The sequence below is a fragment of the Chaetodon trifascialis genome, chromosome 4, assembly GCF_039877785.1.
Source record: "Chaetodon trifascialis isolate fChaTrf1 chromosome 4, fChaTrf1.hap1, whole genome shotgun sequence".
In the NCBI taxonomy this organism is placed as follows: domain Eukaryota; kingdom Metazoa; phylum Chordata; class Actinopteri; order Chaetodontiformes; family Chaetodontidae; genus Chaetodon; species Chaetodon trifascialis.
The window spans coordinates 14,716,919-14,729,511 of record NC_092059.1 but is presented as its reverse complement, the minus strand read 5'-3'; the positions used below and the strand labels follow the sequence as shown (position 1 = coordinate 14,729,511).

The 12,593-nt window shown below is 40.6% G+C and overlaps 2 protein-coding genes across 2 annotated transcripts in view; both read right to left on the bottom strand.

Annotated features, from left to right (window-relative positions):
* Positions 1 to 8,933, bottom strand: part of psmd1 (proteasome 26S subunit, non-ATPase 1) — a 37,916-nt gene extending 28,983 nt beyond the window's left edge. Inside the window, exons 1-16 of the mRNA XM_070960047.1 lie at positions 8,757 to 8,933; positions 7,853 to 7,896; positions 6,905 to 6,978; positions 6,492 to 6,661; positions 6,023 to 6,231; positions 5,586 to 5,729; positions 4,873 to 5,099; positions 4,297 to 4,357; positions 3,631 to 3,759; positions 3,343 to 3,431; positions 3,163 to 3,241; positions 2,900 to 3,073; positions 2,533 to 2,644; positions 2,193 to 2,389; positions 1,629 to 1,724; positions 921 to 985 (exon numbers count right to left, since the gene is read on the bottom strand). Coding sequence (XP_070816148.1) covers positions 921 to 985; positions 1,629 to 1,724; positions 2,193 to 2,389; positions 2,533 to 2,644; positions 2,900 to 3,073; positions 3,163 to 3,241; positions 3,343 to 3,431; positions 3,631 to 3,759; positions 4,297 to 4,357; positions 4,873 to 5,099; positions 5,586 to 5,729; positions 6,023 to 6,231; positions 6,492 to 6,661; positions 6,905 to 6,978; positions 7,853 to 7,896; positions 8,757 to 8,772 — 1,886 coding nt within the window. The 5' untranslated portion in view covers positions 8,773 to 8,933. The remainder of the gene's footprint in view (positions 1 to 920; positions 986 to 1,628; positions 1,725 to 2,192; positions 2,390 to 2,532; positions 2,645 to 2,899; positions 3,074 to 3,162; positions 3,242 to 3,342; positions 3,432 to 3,630; positions 3,760 to 4,296; positions 4,358 to 4,872; positions 5,100 to 5,585; positions 5,730 to 6,022; positions 6,232 to 6,491; positions 6,662 to 6,904; positions 6,979 to 7,852; positions 7,897 to 8,756) is intronic.
* A 377-nt stretch (positions 8,934 to 9,310) lies between these two features.
* Positions 9,311 to 12,121, bottom strand: LOC139330352 (uncharacterized protein C2orf72). The gene is made up of 3 exons (XM_070961205.1): positions 11,290 to 12,121; positions 10,582 to 10,695; positions 9,311 to 9,846 (listed from the first exon to the last, which is right to left on the bottom strand). Exons 1-3 carry the CDS (start codon positions 12,029 to 12,031, stop codon positions 9,749 to 9,751), a joined length of 954 nt encoding a protein of 317 aa, XP_070817306.1. The 5' UTR covers positions 12,032 to 12,121; the 3' UTR covers positions 9,311 to 9,748.
* Between the last annotated feature and the right edge of the window lie 472 nt (positions 12,122 to 12,593).

The window sequence follows — 12,593 nt, the reverse complement described above, 5'->3', positions numbered from 1 at the left end:
TTGCCCACATCGGCCCTGTTTTATTGTTAACCATCAGAAACTTGCTTTTGTAACAAACTTATGACATTGGACCCCAATTCTGTCCTCCTTGTGTGCAAATGTGCACGTTGAAGGAGAGGAGGGAGTTATCCTTGAGCCGTTAGGGTGGGAAGTTGGGAGGCCAACAGAATCGTTCTGGTTCAGAAGTCTTTCTAAACAGTCAAGATTTACACAAAGTTATCTAGCAGCTAATTGATCACACAGAATATCACATAGCCTTTTTTGGACTAAAAAATGTACACCCTGATATTTGTGCACTGGCTTGGCGGTCTGTTTAACACTGCTCTACTCTCTGATTGGTAAATCCATAATGGTATGAGTGATGAATCCCTATAAATAGATGAAAATGTGAGTGACAATTACAAGACTGTTTGGCTTCCTTTGACTGAGGAATGCCTTCCATGAAGGCCAGGTCATGTTAAATTCTAGACAACAGTGCATCTAAATTCTCATATAACACCAGAGAAAGTGTAAACATCCAACTACATCTCATCAGCAGTAGAAAGCTACAAACTAAGGATATCCAGGGTAACAGAAGCAAAAACAAAGAAAAAACAAATGCTTGATGGGGGTTGCAATGGTTTGTGATGAGGCAGTGCCGTGTCTACAGTGCACCGTGCTTAGGTGCATGCATTATAACGATTTGTTTTAAATGTAAATGTTGCCAGTTTTTTTACTGGTCCTCATCAAATAAGTAAAAATAAGTTTAAGATGTATATTTTGGAAGGAAAGGAGGAATCAGTGAAATCATTTTGGTGTCATATTTGCGATAAACAAATGTGTTTTAACACAAGGCACTCCGTGTGAGGCTCCAAAAAGAAAGGCCTCTGACGCACGTAAAGAAACTAAACAGAGCTCAAGTAATTCAGTCTGGTCCTTACCTGAACAAGATAAAGCCAATGGACTCGACAGCAGCCCTTCTCACGTCATCATTCACGTCACTCACCTTAATTAAGATAAGCAAAGCAGTCAAATCACCGAAGCGGACACTGAAAATCCTGCAATTAACCTCAATGATGTAGCTCCCTTATGGTTCGCAGTATGAGGAATATCTTCGACCATCTTAAAACTATAGCTTGTATAAAGTGCCATCTACAGGACAAGTTGTTCACAACTCTGAAGTCATTTGCATCTGTAGCCACTGAAAGTAAGCACAATGTCTGGCATATACATAATACTTTCCACTGTAATGTCATAATCTTAGTATTTTTCCTTGTTAAAAGTGTTGCAATGTCAGCCCCACAGTGGATTCAGGTGGTTCCAATAATGTGTTCTGGCTTTAATATGAAGCTAAATGGACTCAGAACCTTAAGTTGAGCTTCGGGCTTTTTTGAGGCGTAGGAAAACACTGATGTACTATGTTGAAGCAGAATGTGATATGATTTGAGCATGGACAAATATTTCACTCCAGATAGAAATTAGAACAGAGTTTTTTTTAAATAATTCTAATCACAAACCTAAACTACTTTGAATTAAGATGCAAGCAAGATGCAGCCCTGGCCATTGGCATCGTTTCACTGCCAGGATAAACCTGTCCTCTGCTAAGTGAAGTGATGTGTTGTGAAGAGGAAAAAACAGGAAACACTCACAGCAACATGCAGCAGGCGTCGGATGGCCTTGTTGTTCCCAGAGCCGCAGTAGGCCATGCCCACTGTGTACATACCAGAGCGTCGCAGGATGGGGTCCTAACATAGACAATGAGGGAAAGCAGAACTTTGAGACTCTGCGTCTGCCTGCACAACTACGCTCAACATAGTTTGAGTCATTTCCCACATCTAGCTCAAAGATTCCTGGCACAAAGTACAGAGAAGAGACTCGTGTGACATGAAATACAGAGACAACTCTGGGCTGTATGAGTACATACAGGACTCAGTACATCAAACACTGGATCTGCACATTACACCAGCAAGGTTTATGCAGAGCAATGACCTGTTAAGATACACAGAGATTTTTCTTTTAAAAATATCCTCCTCGCTTCTTTATCTCTAGGGATTAATCATACTTATGTCATTCCATATGTGTTGTTACTATCTGTATAAGCTGCACCAAAGCCATGGAAGTTAAGTACTTCAACCTTCATTGTTGTTGAAAAAGAAATCACCTCTGGTCTCACGGTGTACATAACATGCTTTCCAATGGCCTTCCAGCCTTACCTTGTCTCTGCAAAGGCTTTCAATGAGGGCATCAGCCTCCTCCATTCGTCCATACATGACCAGGGCAATTCCCACCGCCAGACCACGCAAGATCTTCTCGTGCTGTGTCTCCTGAGCATAGCCTACCATGTCCTCAATGGCCTGGGCAGACTTGGAGCCCAGCATGACCAGACCCAGGGCCAGACCCGCAGCTTCACCTGAGAGTTCATATGATAATGTCAGCAAGGCTTATTTCGGTTATTGCATTTTTTTGTCCTTTTAATATGTTCATCCATATTAGGTTAGCCACACTGCAGTTTAGAGAACATTTGTTTTGAGATTTTGTTAAAGGCCTACACACCAGTAACAGCATCATCCTGGTACAAGTTGGACTTGAGGAGGTCATAAACATCCTGTCTGGCTGTGCCCAGCGCAGCCAAACCAAGGCCAAGGGCACCACCGTGACGGACAATCTGTAAAACAGAAGAAGAAAATCGACTGTGAGAGGTGCAACACTGAAACACAAATTTACTAATGGGCATAGGAACTTAAAGTAGCTGCTGGTTTCAGATACAAACTGTCAGTGGCAGCTTTTCATTCTGAATTCATGTACACGTAAATTGTGTACAGATGACTCCTTTCTTTTAGCAATTTCATGAGTCACATTTAAGTGTCCTGTATATATGTGACAATGACCCAGGAATCAAAGAAATTGTAAAAACACTCACATCATTGCTGGCGTTCTTGAGCTGACTGAGCAGATAGTCAATGATGTCCCCACCATGGTTGGCATGAATGAGTCCCAGAGCATACAAGCCTCCACCCTCCTGATAGGCTGAGCCAGGGGAGGTGTCTTTGGGCAAGTAGGTGGCCATTAACTGGAGAGCCTCTTTCTCGTGACCCTGAAAAACAAACCATGTCATGTCCAAAATCTAATCTGTAATAAAATGCATCATACTATTTTCAATTTGCATATTAGATGTAAATTTACCTTGTGGATGACACCAAGACTTGCTGTGGCTGTGAACTTCGCCCAGTTGGTGGCTCTTGCAAGCCATTCCAAATTTTCTCTACAAAGTCAACACAAACTTTGAAAACCCATCCGCTCCAACATTTTAACCAATCTCTCTATGCTAAGACATATATGTTTCCATTCTGACAGCACAATTACCTGAGGAACTGGTCACTTGTGGTTCCTGTATGCATGAAAGAGTTGGCTATTACTGTGGCTGTGTGGCACACCGAATTTCGTACTGCATCCTAGAGTAACAGAGGGGGCAAAAAAAATACAAAAATAATAAAAATAAATAAACAAATATAGATAGATAGATAGATAGATAGATAGATAGATAGATAGATAGATAGATAGATAGATAGATAGATAGATAGATAGATATTGCACAATCTGTAATTCATCTGACTGTGTAAAGCCTTTCATCTTGTTGCTATCCTACAATACCTTTGTGTTTTTGAGGATCATTAGATCTGTGTTGTTATTTCGGATTAGGAACTGCAAGTGTAGCTCGATGGCCATCTCCCCGCTAAGGATTTTGATCATCTTGGCGTTCTGGTCTTTAGGCTCATCTTTCTACAAAAACACACAGAAGCAATAAGACAGTCAAAGCTGCTCTATTTAGACACAGACAAATGATGGGCACCTCCAAAAGAAATTGGAACGCTGTGTAAAACAAAAAAATGTAATGAAGGAATGATTTTTGTAAATATCTGCTTATTCTGAATTTGATGCAGCGATACATTTCAAACAAGTTTGGACAGAAGCAACTAAAGACTGAGAAAGTTGTAGAATGCTCCAGAAACACCTGTTTAAAACATTCTACAGGTAAACAGGTTCACTGGTATCAGGTGAGAGTATCATGATTGGGTATGAAAGGGGCATCCTGGAAAGGCTCAGTCGTTCACAAGCAAGGACGGAGCAAGGTTCACCACTTTGTGAACACATGATTGTATAAAGGATATTACTACATGAGCTCAGGAACATTTCATACAATCACTGTCAGTAAGCAATTTGTTTGCAAATGACTGCATTCTGTTTTTAATTTACATTTTACACAGCATCCTAAATTTTTTGGAGTTGAGGTTGTAAATCCAAATCCAAAGAGCTTACAATTTCTGCCGGCTTTCCAGCAGGGGAGCTGCCAGCCTTGTCATCTGTCTCCATTGCATCACTGTAACACACGAAAAACAACTTTGGTCAACGCTGAATCATTTGATCACATGTAAGCAACTCGATAACCTGAATAAGCCAAAGCAAAGTTTCCAGTTAGTGGCCCCAGTTCTCCCACATATTCACTATACTTAGCCTAATGGCCCGTCGGATGTGCAAACATACTAGCGTTTATTCAAGCTTTCATGTTAACTGCTTCAGTTGGGTTATTCTTAGAAGGTAAAGCAATGACATAAAACAGACACACACATCAAAGAACAAAGTCTGTAGGGCTCAATCCTAAATATTCTGTCTCTGAATTATCTGAACTTGTGTTCTGAACCCCCCTACTGGTATGTTCAACGTTCTGCACTGTGTTTGAGGACTTAGCCTTTGATAGAGTTTCTGGTTACTTTCCTTGTAACCCTTTTTCTAGAGCTTAAACCATTAGCAGTGAAAAGTCTGTAAGCATTTCGAAACACAAATAAGTCTGTCTAGGAATTTATTAGTGTGTCCTTTTTCTCTTCCCCTGCCCACCTGTCTTTGTCCGATGTGGGCACAGTGCCTGTATTTGTAGAGCCAGGGACTGCAGGGATTGGTGTTCCAACAGTGCGCAAGTTCTGGATGACAGAGGAGAGGAACTGCTGGCTGGCACTCTCATACAGGTCAAAGCAGATCTGATAGGCCATCAGCAGGTTGTCCTCCTTCACTAGCTTTTCCAGAATGTCACTCACAGCCTGCGGGTCATCCAGGAATATCAGGCACTGGAGAGGTAAGAAGAAAAAAAAGATTGGTGAGAGATTATAAGTTCGGACAGTTTTTTGGGAACTCTGGGTACTGTTCCATAGTACATGGAGAGCATCAATAGCTGTTGGCATGAAACAGCACTGATATTGGGAAGGAATTATTGGCAGGAATTATTGCAGGACTGTTGTATTAGTTTTAGCTAGGTGTACTTCATAAAGTGGAAACTATAGTCTATAGAGTCTATAATATAGTGCCATCATTAGAATGACTCTGCAAACCTATTAAGCATTAAGTTAAAACAGTACAAAGTCTAAAAGAACATGCTGAAATGGCCAGAAGACAAATTAAGACTGAATGAAAAAAGCCCCAAACTTCAAAATATTGATAATTACAACTTCTAAAACACAAGGAAATGCATCCTAAAAGTCTCCTTATGGATCAAGAACTGTGTTGGAGAACATTTAAACTCAGCCATCAAAGTGTTTTGAGGATATGATTGTTACCTGGCAAACATTAATAAAATCAGGCTTCTCCAAGTTCATGTAGAGCTTGACCAGCACCCGCAGCACCTCATTGCGAAACTTCTTGTTCTGCATCAGGGACATGCACACCTTCAGGCTGTAGGCAAGTAGGCCGCTCACATCATTCTGTGTGAGAAGAGAAAAAAAAAAAAAAAATGATCAAGACATTTTATGACAAGGAAGAGAAAATTTGATGCAATCAACAGCAGTAATCGAAGTCTGGACTCCTGTATGAAAATTGTTTATTTATTGTATTTGAATAAATTGATTTTCGCTAGCTCTGTCAAAGTTTTGGGGCATTATCATGAAATTAGCGTTATGATCAAAACAAGCTACTCTCTTCTATCAGACTGGTGAGTGTTAGAAGTAGATATTCCAATCTCATCTCAAGTGAGCTGTGAATGACAATAGGTACTGACCGACTCCAAGATGGTCTTCTCAAACATGTCAAGTCGCCTGGTCTCAAGGGCGATGCCAATGGCCTGCTTGTACTTGTGATCGTCTAGGCAACGCAGGAACATCTTGTTGACAATTCCCTCAAGGCGAGGGTCGATGCTTTTCTTCTCCTCGTCCTCTGGCAGCTCGGCATTCTCCACCCGCAGCTTGGTGTAGTGGTCGATGCATTTGGCTAGCAGCAGACACAAATTGGGATTTTAAAAAAAAGCTCCATTTTACTTCTGAATTCAGTGTCATAAATCAAGTCAACATCTTATTTCATATGTCATTGACTGGCTGTCTCCATCAGAAAGCCATGGCAGCTTTGTAAACGGGAGGAAAGAAGTTGTTTTTTTCCGTTTTTCCGTTTTTTCCGTTCCGCAGTATCCAAACAAGAGATATTTCACATTATCATGAAGCAGGTAAGTCAAGTGCTTTTGTTTAATGACTCACCAATGATGGTTTCCACATATTCTGAGTCATCTGTGACATTGAAGAGCTCTCCAGCACCAAGAGCATAGTTCAGAGACTCCTCGAAGGCTCCAAGGTGGTAGAAAACCTTAGAGGCCACCAGGGCAGCAAATGCTCTGCTCCGAAATGTCTCATCCTCATACAGGACCTCGCTGTGAGTGGTTAAGAATTGTACATTACAATTACAATTTCGTTTGCATCTAATGTGTCAATGTGATCTTGAATGTGTCATCACTTGTAAGGTGGGTGATTTTGTTGGGCACCTAGTATATCTGGAGTCAATCTTTCTTGCTACTGCAGATACAGAAAGAATAAAACTAGGTGCTCAAGTTATTGCTGCCCAATGTGACATTCTTAAGTCAGTTATAGTTTCCAAGCTCATCAGTAGTACTTACATTTTATCTACAGATCCTGAAATCTCAGCCCAGAAGTCATTCACAATGGAGTTTAGCTTGTGAAGAGCAAACTCCTGCAAGTGAAACAGAAACATTGCGGACACATAATTTAACTAACATCTTTGTCACGCTGCAATTTTGTCATTACATTAGATCCAACTTAGTTTACTTAATCTCATGAACCCAGTATTTCTGCACAGTTGCAGATAAAGATGAGGCTGTACTGTTATTAGTATTATATTATTTGTAGAATTAGACTCAGTGGCGGCTGTGTAGGATTGTGTCCAATTTGTAATAGCTCAAGAGCGATGTTAAGTCCAAAAATCATAAGGTATTGAAAAAAGATAGACGTAATCATTTCCAAAATTCACAACAGGTTTTTAATCTAACGAAACAATCTTATTCAATCCACATTTGTTGGCGTTTAGCCTTTTCAAAAACATTTTCACTGTGGTCAAAAAACGGTTTGCTCTCCCGCCTGTCGCACACAAAGGGAGGCATGCATCTGTATTAACAGGATTGTCTAGCAGCTTCAAGTCTTAGAGCGTGATTTTTATTTCATCGTTGCCTTTTATTAGCAACCACGATCTATAAAATCTTAATCACGCCACGTTTCAAACCTTGAAGGAAACCTCCGGGAGTCATTTGTTAATACAGTACACTAATAATGGTGTTTGAAGGTAACGGTTGGAGCCTTCTAGCAATCAACATTGTATTTTAAGCAGCTACTAGGTGGACTGTATTGCATGCATGACAAAAGGCTTTACCTCTGGCTCCTTATTGAACATTTTAAGACGAGCAAGTGTCCTAAAACTTGTGTGACAGTTTAACAAGTAAGAAAAGCGTACTTGCATGTAATCGCTACACATCTGAGTGGCATTTAACATAACATTAAATAATTTCTTTACAGGGAGTTTGCCATCTTCAAGCAGTTGGTCTGGTTCTTACCTTGAGCTGTGGCTCCTCTTCATCAAGGAGTGAAATAATTCCAGCTGGGGGAAAAAAAAGGAAAAATTGATTAAGTGATTGGTTGATTCATGAAATTCATATAGCCTCTTTTGCGACCAAGTACAGATTATTAATACCAAAGGTTTATAGAAAACATAACTAGCCATATATTACATTTCAAACTATACAGCTGTTAGAGTTGGGGAAAATATGAACATGTTATACGTGGCAGCAATTTCTGTGTTTACTACTTGTCTTCAATGTTCAAATACAGTATTTGATCAAAAAAAAACAACAAAAAAAAAACAGTGGAATTATCCAAATACAACGACAGCAACTATATTTAATGATGCACCTGCAGCTTATAGCTAACGAAGTATAGAACTCATAAGAAATTCAGATGTCAAAAATATACTGCTTTATAACGTAACTAATTAGAAAGAACAGCTTCAGTGGCCAAATCTGAACCGATTTGCACATCTACGCTGAGAGTAAGGGACAAAACAAGATCAGGGGCGTAATAATTTTATCTTGCTTCTTTCTTTCGAAGGTGAAAAAACACTCTTGGTTTATATAGACATGGACTTGAACACTTTACAGAATAGTTAGGATTATGTACGATTACACTGTAACATTAAGGTTAGTAAAGACGGTTAGCATTAACATTACATTAACTTTTTGTCTATTCCCATATTTTAACAGGCGTAAAGATGTCGCGTAGTTATATGAAAGACACACTGCAAAGGGTTTTTTTCTTCCTATAAAAATATTTTGATGGATTTACTGGCTGTAACCGGTTAACGGCCGACTGACAACTGCTACATTAGCTATGTGACTCAGCTAAATCAATGGCAGATAGCTAAAGTTACGGCTAGCAAGATAAAAAACACTTTCTGTGACTTACCGGCAGATGTTATCATGATTGGCTCTTTATTCCCTCCTCAGCCCCACGATCCTGGTTCGACGGTGGAACGCCGTGTGATTTTTAGGCAAGAAAAAAGGTTTGTGGTATCTGACACTATACAGCAATAGAACCAAAAGCAGCCGCTGCTAACTTCTTTTTGTCCAGTACCGCAAGTCCCCTTCTGAAGGACCTCTAGGCTGGCTGGCCTACAATAAGCCTGATTAAAAATACACAAGAATATAATATGATTCATTGTATCGGGGCAGGTTCAATTTGGAATATCTTAATGATTTAAAGTACTTCAAATACGGGTTGTTATCGTATTTAAAACGTATTGTGGAAATATAATAATTGAACGTAACCGATTTATGGACTGGCTTTTCTAAAGGGGACCTATCGTGAATCAGTTCTTCTGCTTGTGTGTCGACGTGCGGAAAGGTGCAATAAGGCTGGCATGCCAGTAATATAACTAATTGTATGACAGTACAGTTTGTCAAACGCATGTCGAAAGAATAGGCAGTGAACGTCCTCTTCAACGAAGTTGCACACTCATACAAGCTTAAATGTGTTTATTTACATATTTATATGAATGTACAGACCAGTATTCTACATAAATACATAAGTGAAAAGCAGTTTCATCAACAGCAATCATCTAAGGCAAGGCACACAATACTAATGATAGATCATGGTGAGATGAACCTGCAGGGGGAGAAATAGAAATAGCTGCGAGGCCCCTACTGTGATGTAGGTTTTGAGGCCACTGGAGTTTGCTGTAAGCTTTCTAGTATTAAAATAACTGAAAAATCTCTGTCTAAAAGAAGTGACAATTTAGCGACATACTGCTTCAGAATCATGGTGGCTCAGCAGTGGGAATATTGAGTAGCATGAAGAAACGCTGTAACATGTAATAAGGTTCTGTAGCACCATGGGGCAGACTTCACAGTAAAAACAGGATTGTCACTGATATGCCTTCAGCCACAGGTCATGTGCCATTAGCTGTCTCTTCCAGATGACCCTCCATCCGCAGGAGGTCCAGCAGACGAGGAATTGGTTTTCAGAGGGATGCTTTCCTCTATACTTCCACTGTCACCTTAAGAAAAAAAAAAACAAACAATGAAAACATTGTTACCTACTGTGCAATTGAGTTTACTGAAAATAATGATGACACATCTTGGCAGCGGTGGGATTTAAGTATTTCTCTGCTTCTTTTATACTGCATGTGCAAAGTGTTGAAAAAAGGCACATTTTCTTACTGTAAACCTGGTGCGTGTAGAATTATTCTGAAGGTCATTCAAGGTGTTTCAATTTACTTTTTATCTCATCCATTTTCTTTCACCCTTCCTCAACTTCAGTCAGTTAATCCTTGAATTCTTGAATCCTGAGTTAAATTTCTGAATGTTAGCTAATCGTACATTGCCACTTGAAGGCAGTGGTATTAAGAGTAAATCATTTCCTGCATTCCTGAAAAAAGTAAGTCATTGTTTTACCAAAATGCTAAATATTTTGTGGCCACACAGCACTCTGGTACATTGAGGCTAAACTGGTGTCTTCTATTAAAGATTTTTTTTCTGTGTGACTGCTGATCATCACTGCATTTGATCTGATCTTTGTCTTTCTCTGTGATAGACTGCAACCTGCATCCACTCCTTTTGACCATGTAGTGTTAGGCTCAAGCCCGCCGGGAACCCTGAACAGGACTAAGATGATGTATGGAATGAATGAGAAAAACAAAAGAAAAGACAAGCGGAGTTGAAAGAAAATATCCTGTGGGAATGGAAATGCTTGTGTCGCTCAATCAAACTGAACTTAGGGACAATGTTGGTACCTCTTTTCCTGCTGGTTGAAGTGTTGTTGGACTGGCCTCTCTCTCCTCTTCCTTGAGGCCAGAACAAACATTGAAATGGCCAGAAAAGCGGGTTCCGTCTATCCCCGGTATTATCTGAAAGGCAGTAATAAGCGTTTAACAATTTGGCAGCTTATCTAAGGGCCCTCTTGTTTCATGAATGCTCCTTTTGTTCACAGCCTTTGCAGCCATGCTTGGAGAGAAAAATATGTGGTCTTGTGAATGTAATGGATTGACCTATATAGTGGAGCACACACACCAACACAAATCATTACAGTGTTTGCCAAATCTCCATCTACCATGATATCATTTAAATACCTACTATATTCCTTTAGTTGACTGCATGGATGTTATGTTTCTTTAAATTTACAGTGAACTTATTTCATTTCCTGGCATCATTATTTTCCTACCAGTATAATTATGTTGATGAGTTTGTGTGGGATCTGCATGGTTTATCGTTTTAAGTGTTTCTGAAGCTCTGTGGTTCTAATATTGTATGCATCATCAAATCTGCATGGAGCCCTGATTACACACACCGGAGTTCAAACTTCATGTTGACAGGCATCTGCCTTGCTGACGTGTGAGCAAACTTCCATCGCACCAAAGAAAGTGCACGAAGCAAATAAGCTTTGCTGTGGGTGAAAACGTGCTAAAGCACCTAAAGGTGACAGAGAGTGGATGTTATTACACCTGCTGTTTGAGATGAGTGTAAAACTTTGCAGGCGTTTTTCTTGATGCTGAGCATTTTGGCCTCTGTCTTCGGGATGAAACAGCCGACCCACATGGTCCCTGGTGAATGATTGTTGAACACTGAGTGCATCAGACGCTCAAGGAGCTGCGCACACTGATGCGTCTCGGCGCTCTCCTGTCCGGTGCGTATTAATCCAATCAAAGCTGGTCGGGCGATTCTAGCGTGTCTTGTGCGTGCCTTTACGTCCTTCAAGATCTCTTTTAAGCACAGTTGGTTGGAATTTTCTCTGAGAAATGTCTGCCTGAAGATGAATATGATGAGAGGAGAGTCTATGGTTCGCTTTAGGCTGTAAATGTTTGCCCTCCTCGTCGCTGTTCGCTGACCGGCGCCACTGCGCGCTGGCCGCTTCTCCTTCTCCCCGTTCTCTCCCTCCTGACACGCTCTCAAATCCAAACCCTTGGGCCTAGCTGTCAGAGGTATTTCACTGTTGTTCACAGTCTCTGTCTTGATGCACACGTCGTTTACACTTGTAGTTTGGCCGATGTTGTCCGCCAGGCTGCCAGGAAACATTTCACGGACGAACTCTTGCAATATTCCGGCGTCATTCCCGTCCACCTCTTTACTTTTACATGGATCACTCACCAAATAAATCCTCTCTTTACCTCCGATCAGAGCTATAATCTTCTGAAATTCCCTCTCCTCCTCGGGCAATCTGTCCTCCGTGGGGCCCGAGTCTGCCATCCTGGCGCAATTGCGGCTGCGCGTTGCCGTTTTATTTACAAGAAACCGTCAGGTCATTCGCTACTACCCTTCCTGACCGGCGAAGTGCACAGAAACTTCCTCTTGGTCATCAGGCATAGCACCAGACAGGGTGGGCATAAAGACTCGCAGTCGATTTCTATTGGCTGGTCTGTTTACTGGGCGGGGCAACCGGCATACGTCACGGACAGGTCAAAAGATAATGAAGTTTAATGGATAACAAGACACGAAACAATGATGATAAACAACATCATAAAGCAACAGTAACACGGACTTCCTGCAAATACTATAATTAGGTATACACTTGAGGTACTTGTATTTTATTTAAGCATTTCCATTTTATGCAACTTTATATTTCCACTCCACTACAACTCAGAGGCAAATATTGCACTTTTTACTCAACTACATTTGTTTGACAGCTTTGGTTATTAGTTACATACATTACTTAGATTACAGTTTTTATACCCTTCCTGTCAACTGAAAAACATGTATCTGATTTTGAATGTGAGTTTCTCTGATAAACTGAAGAATGAAGTTTTCATTG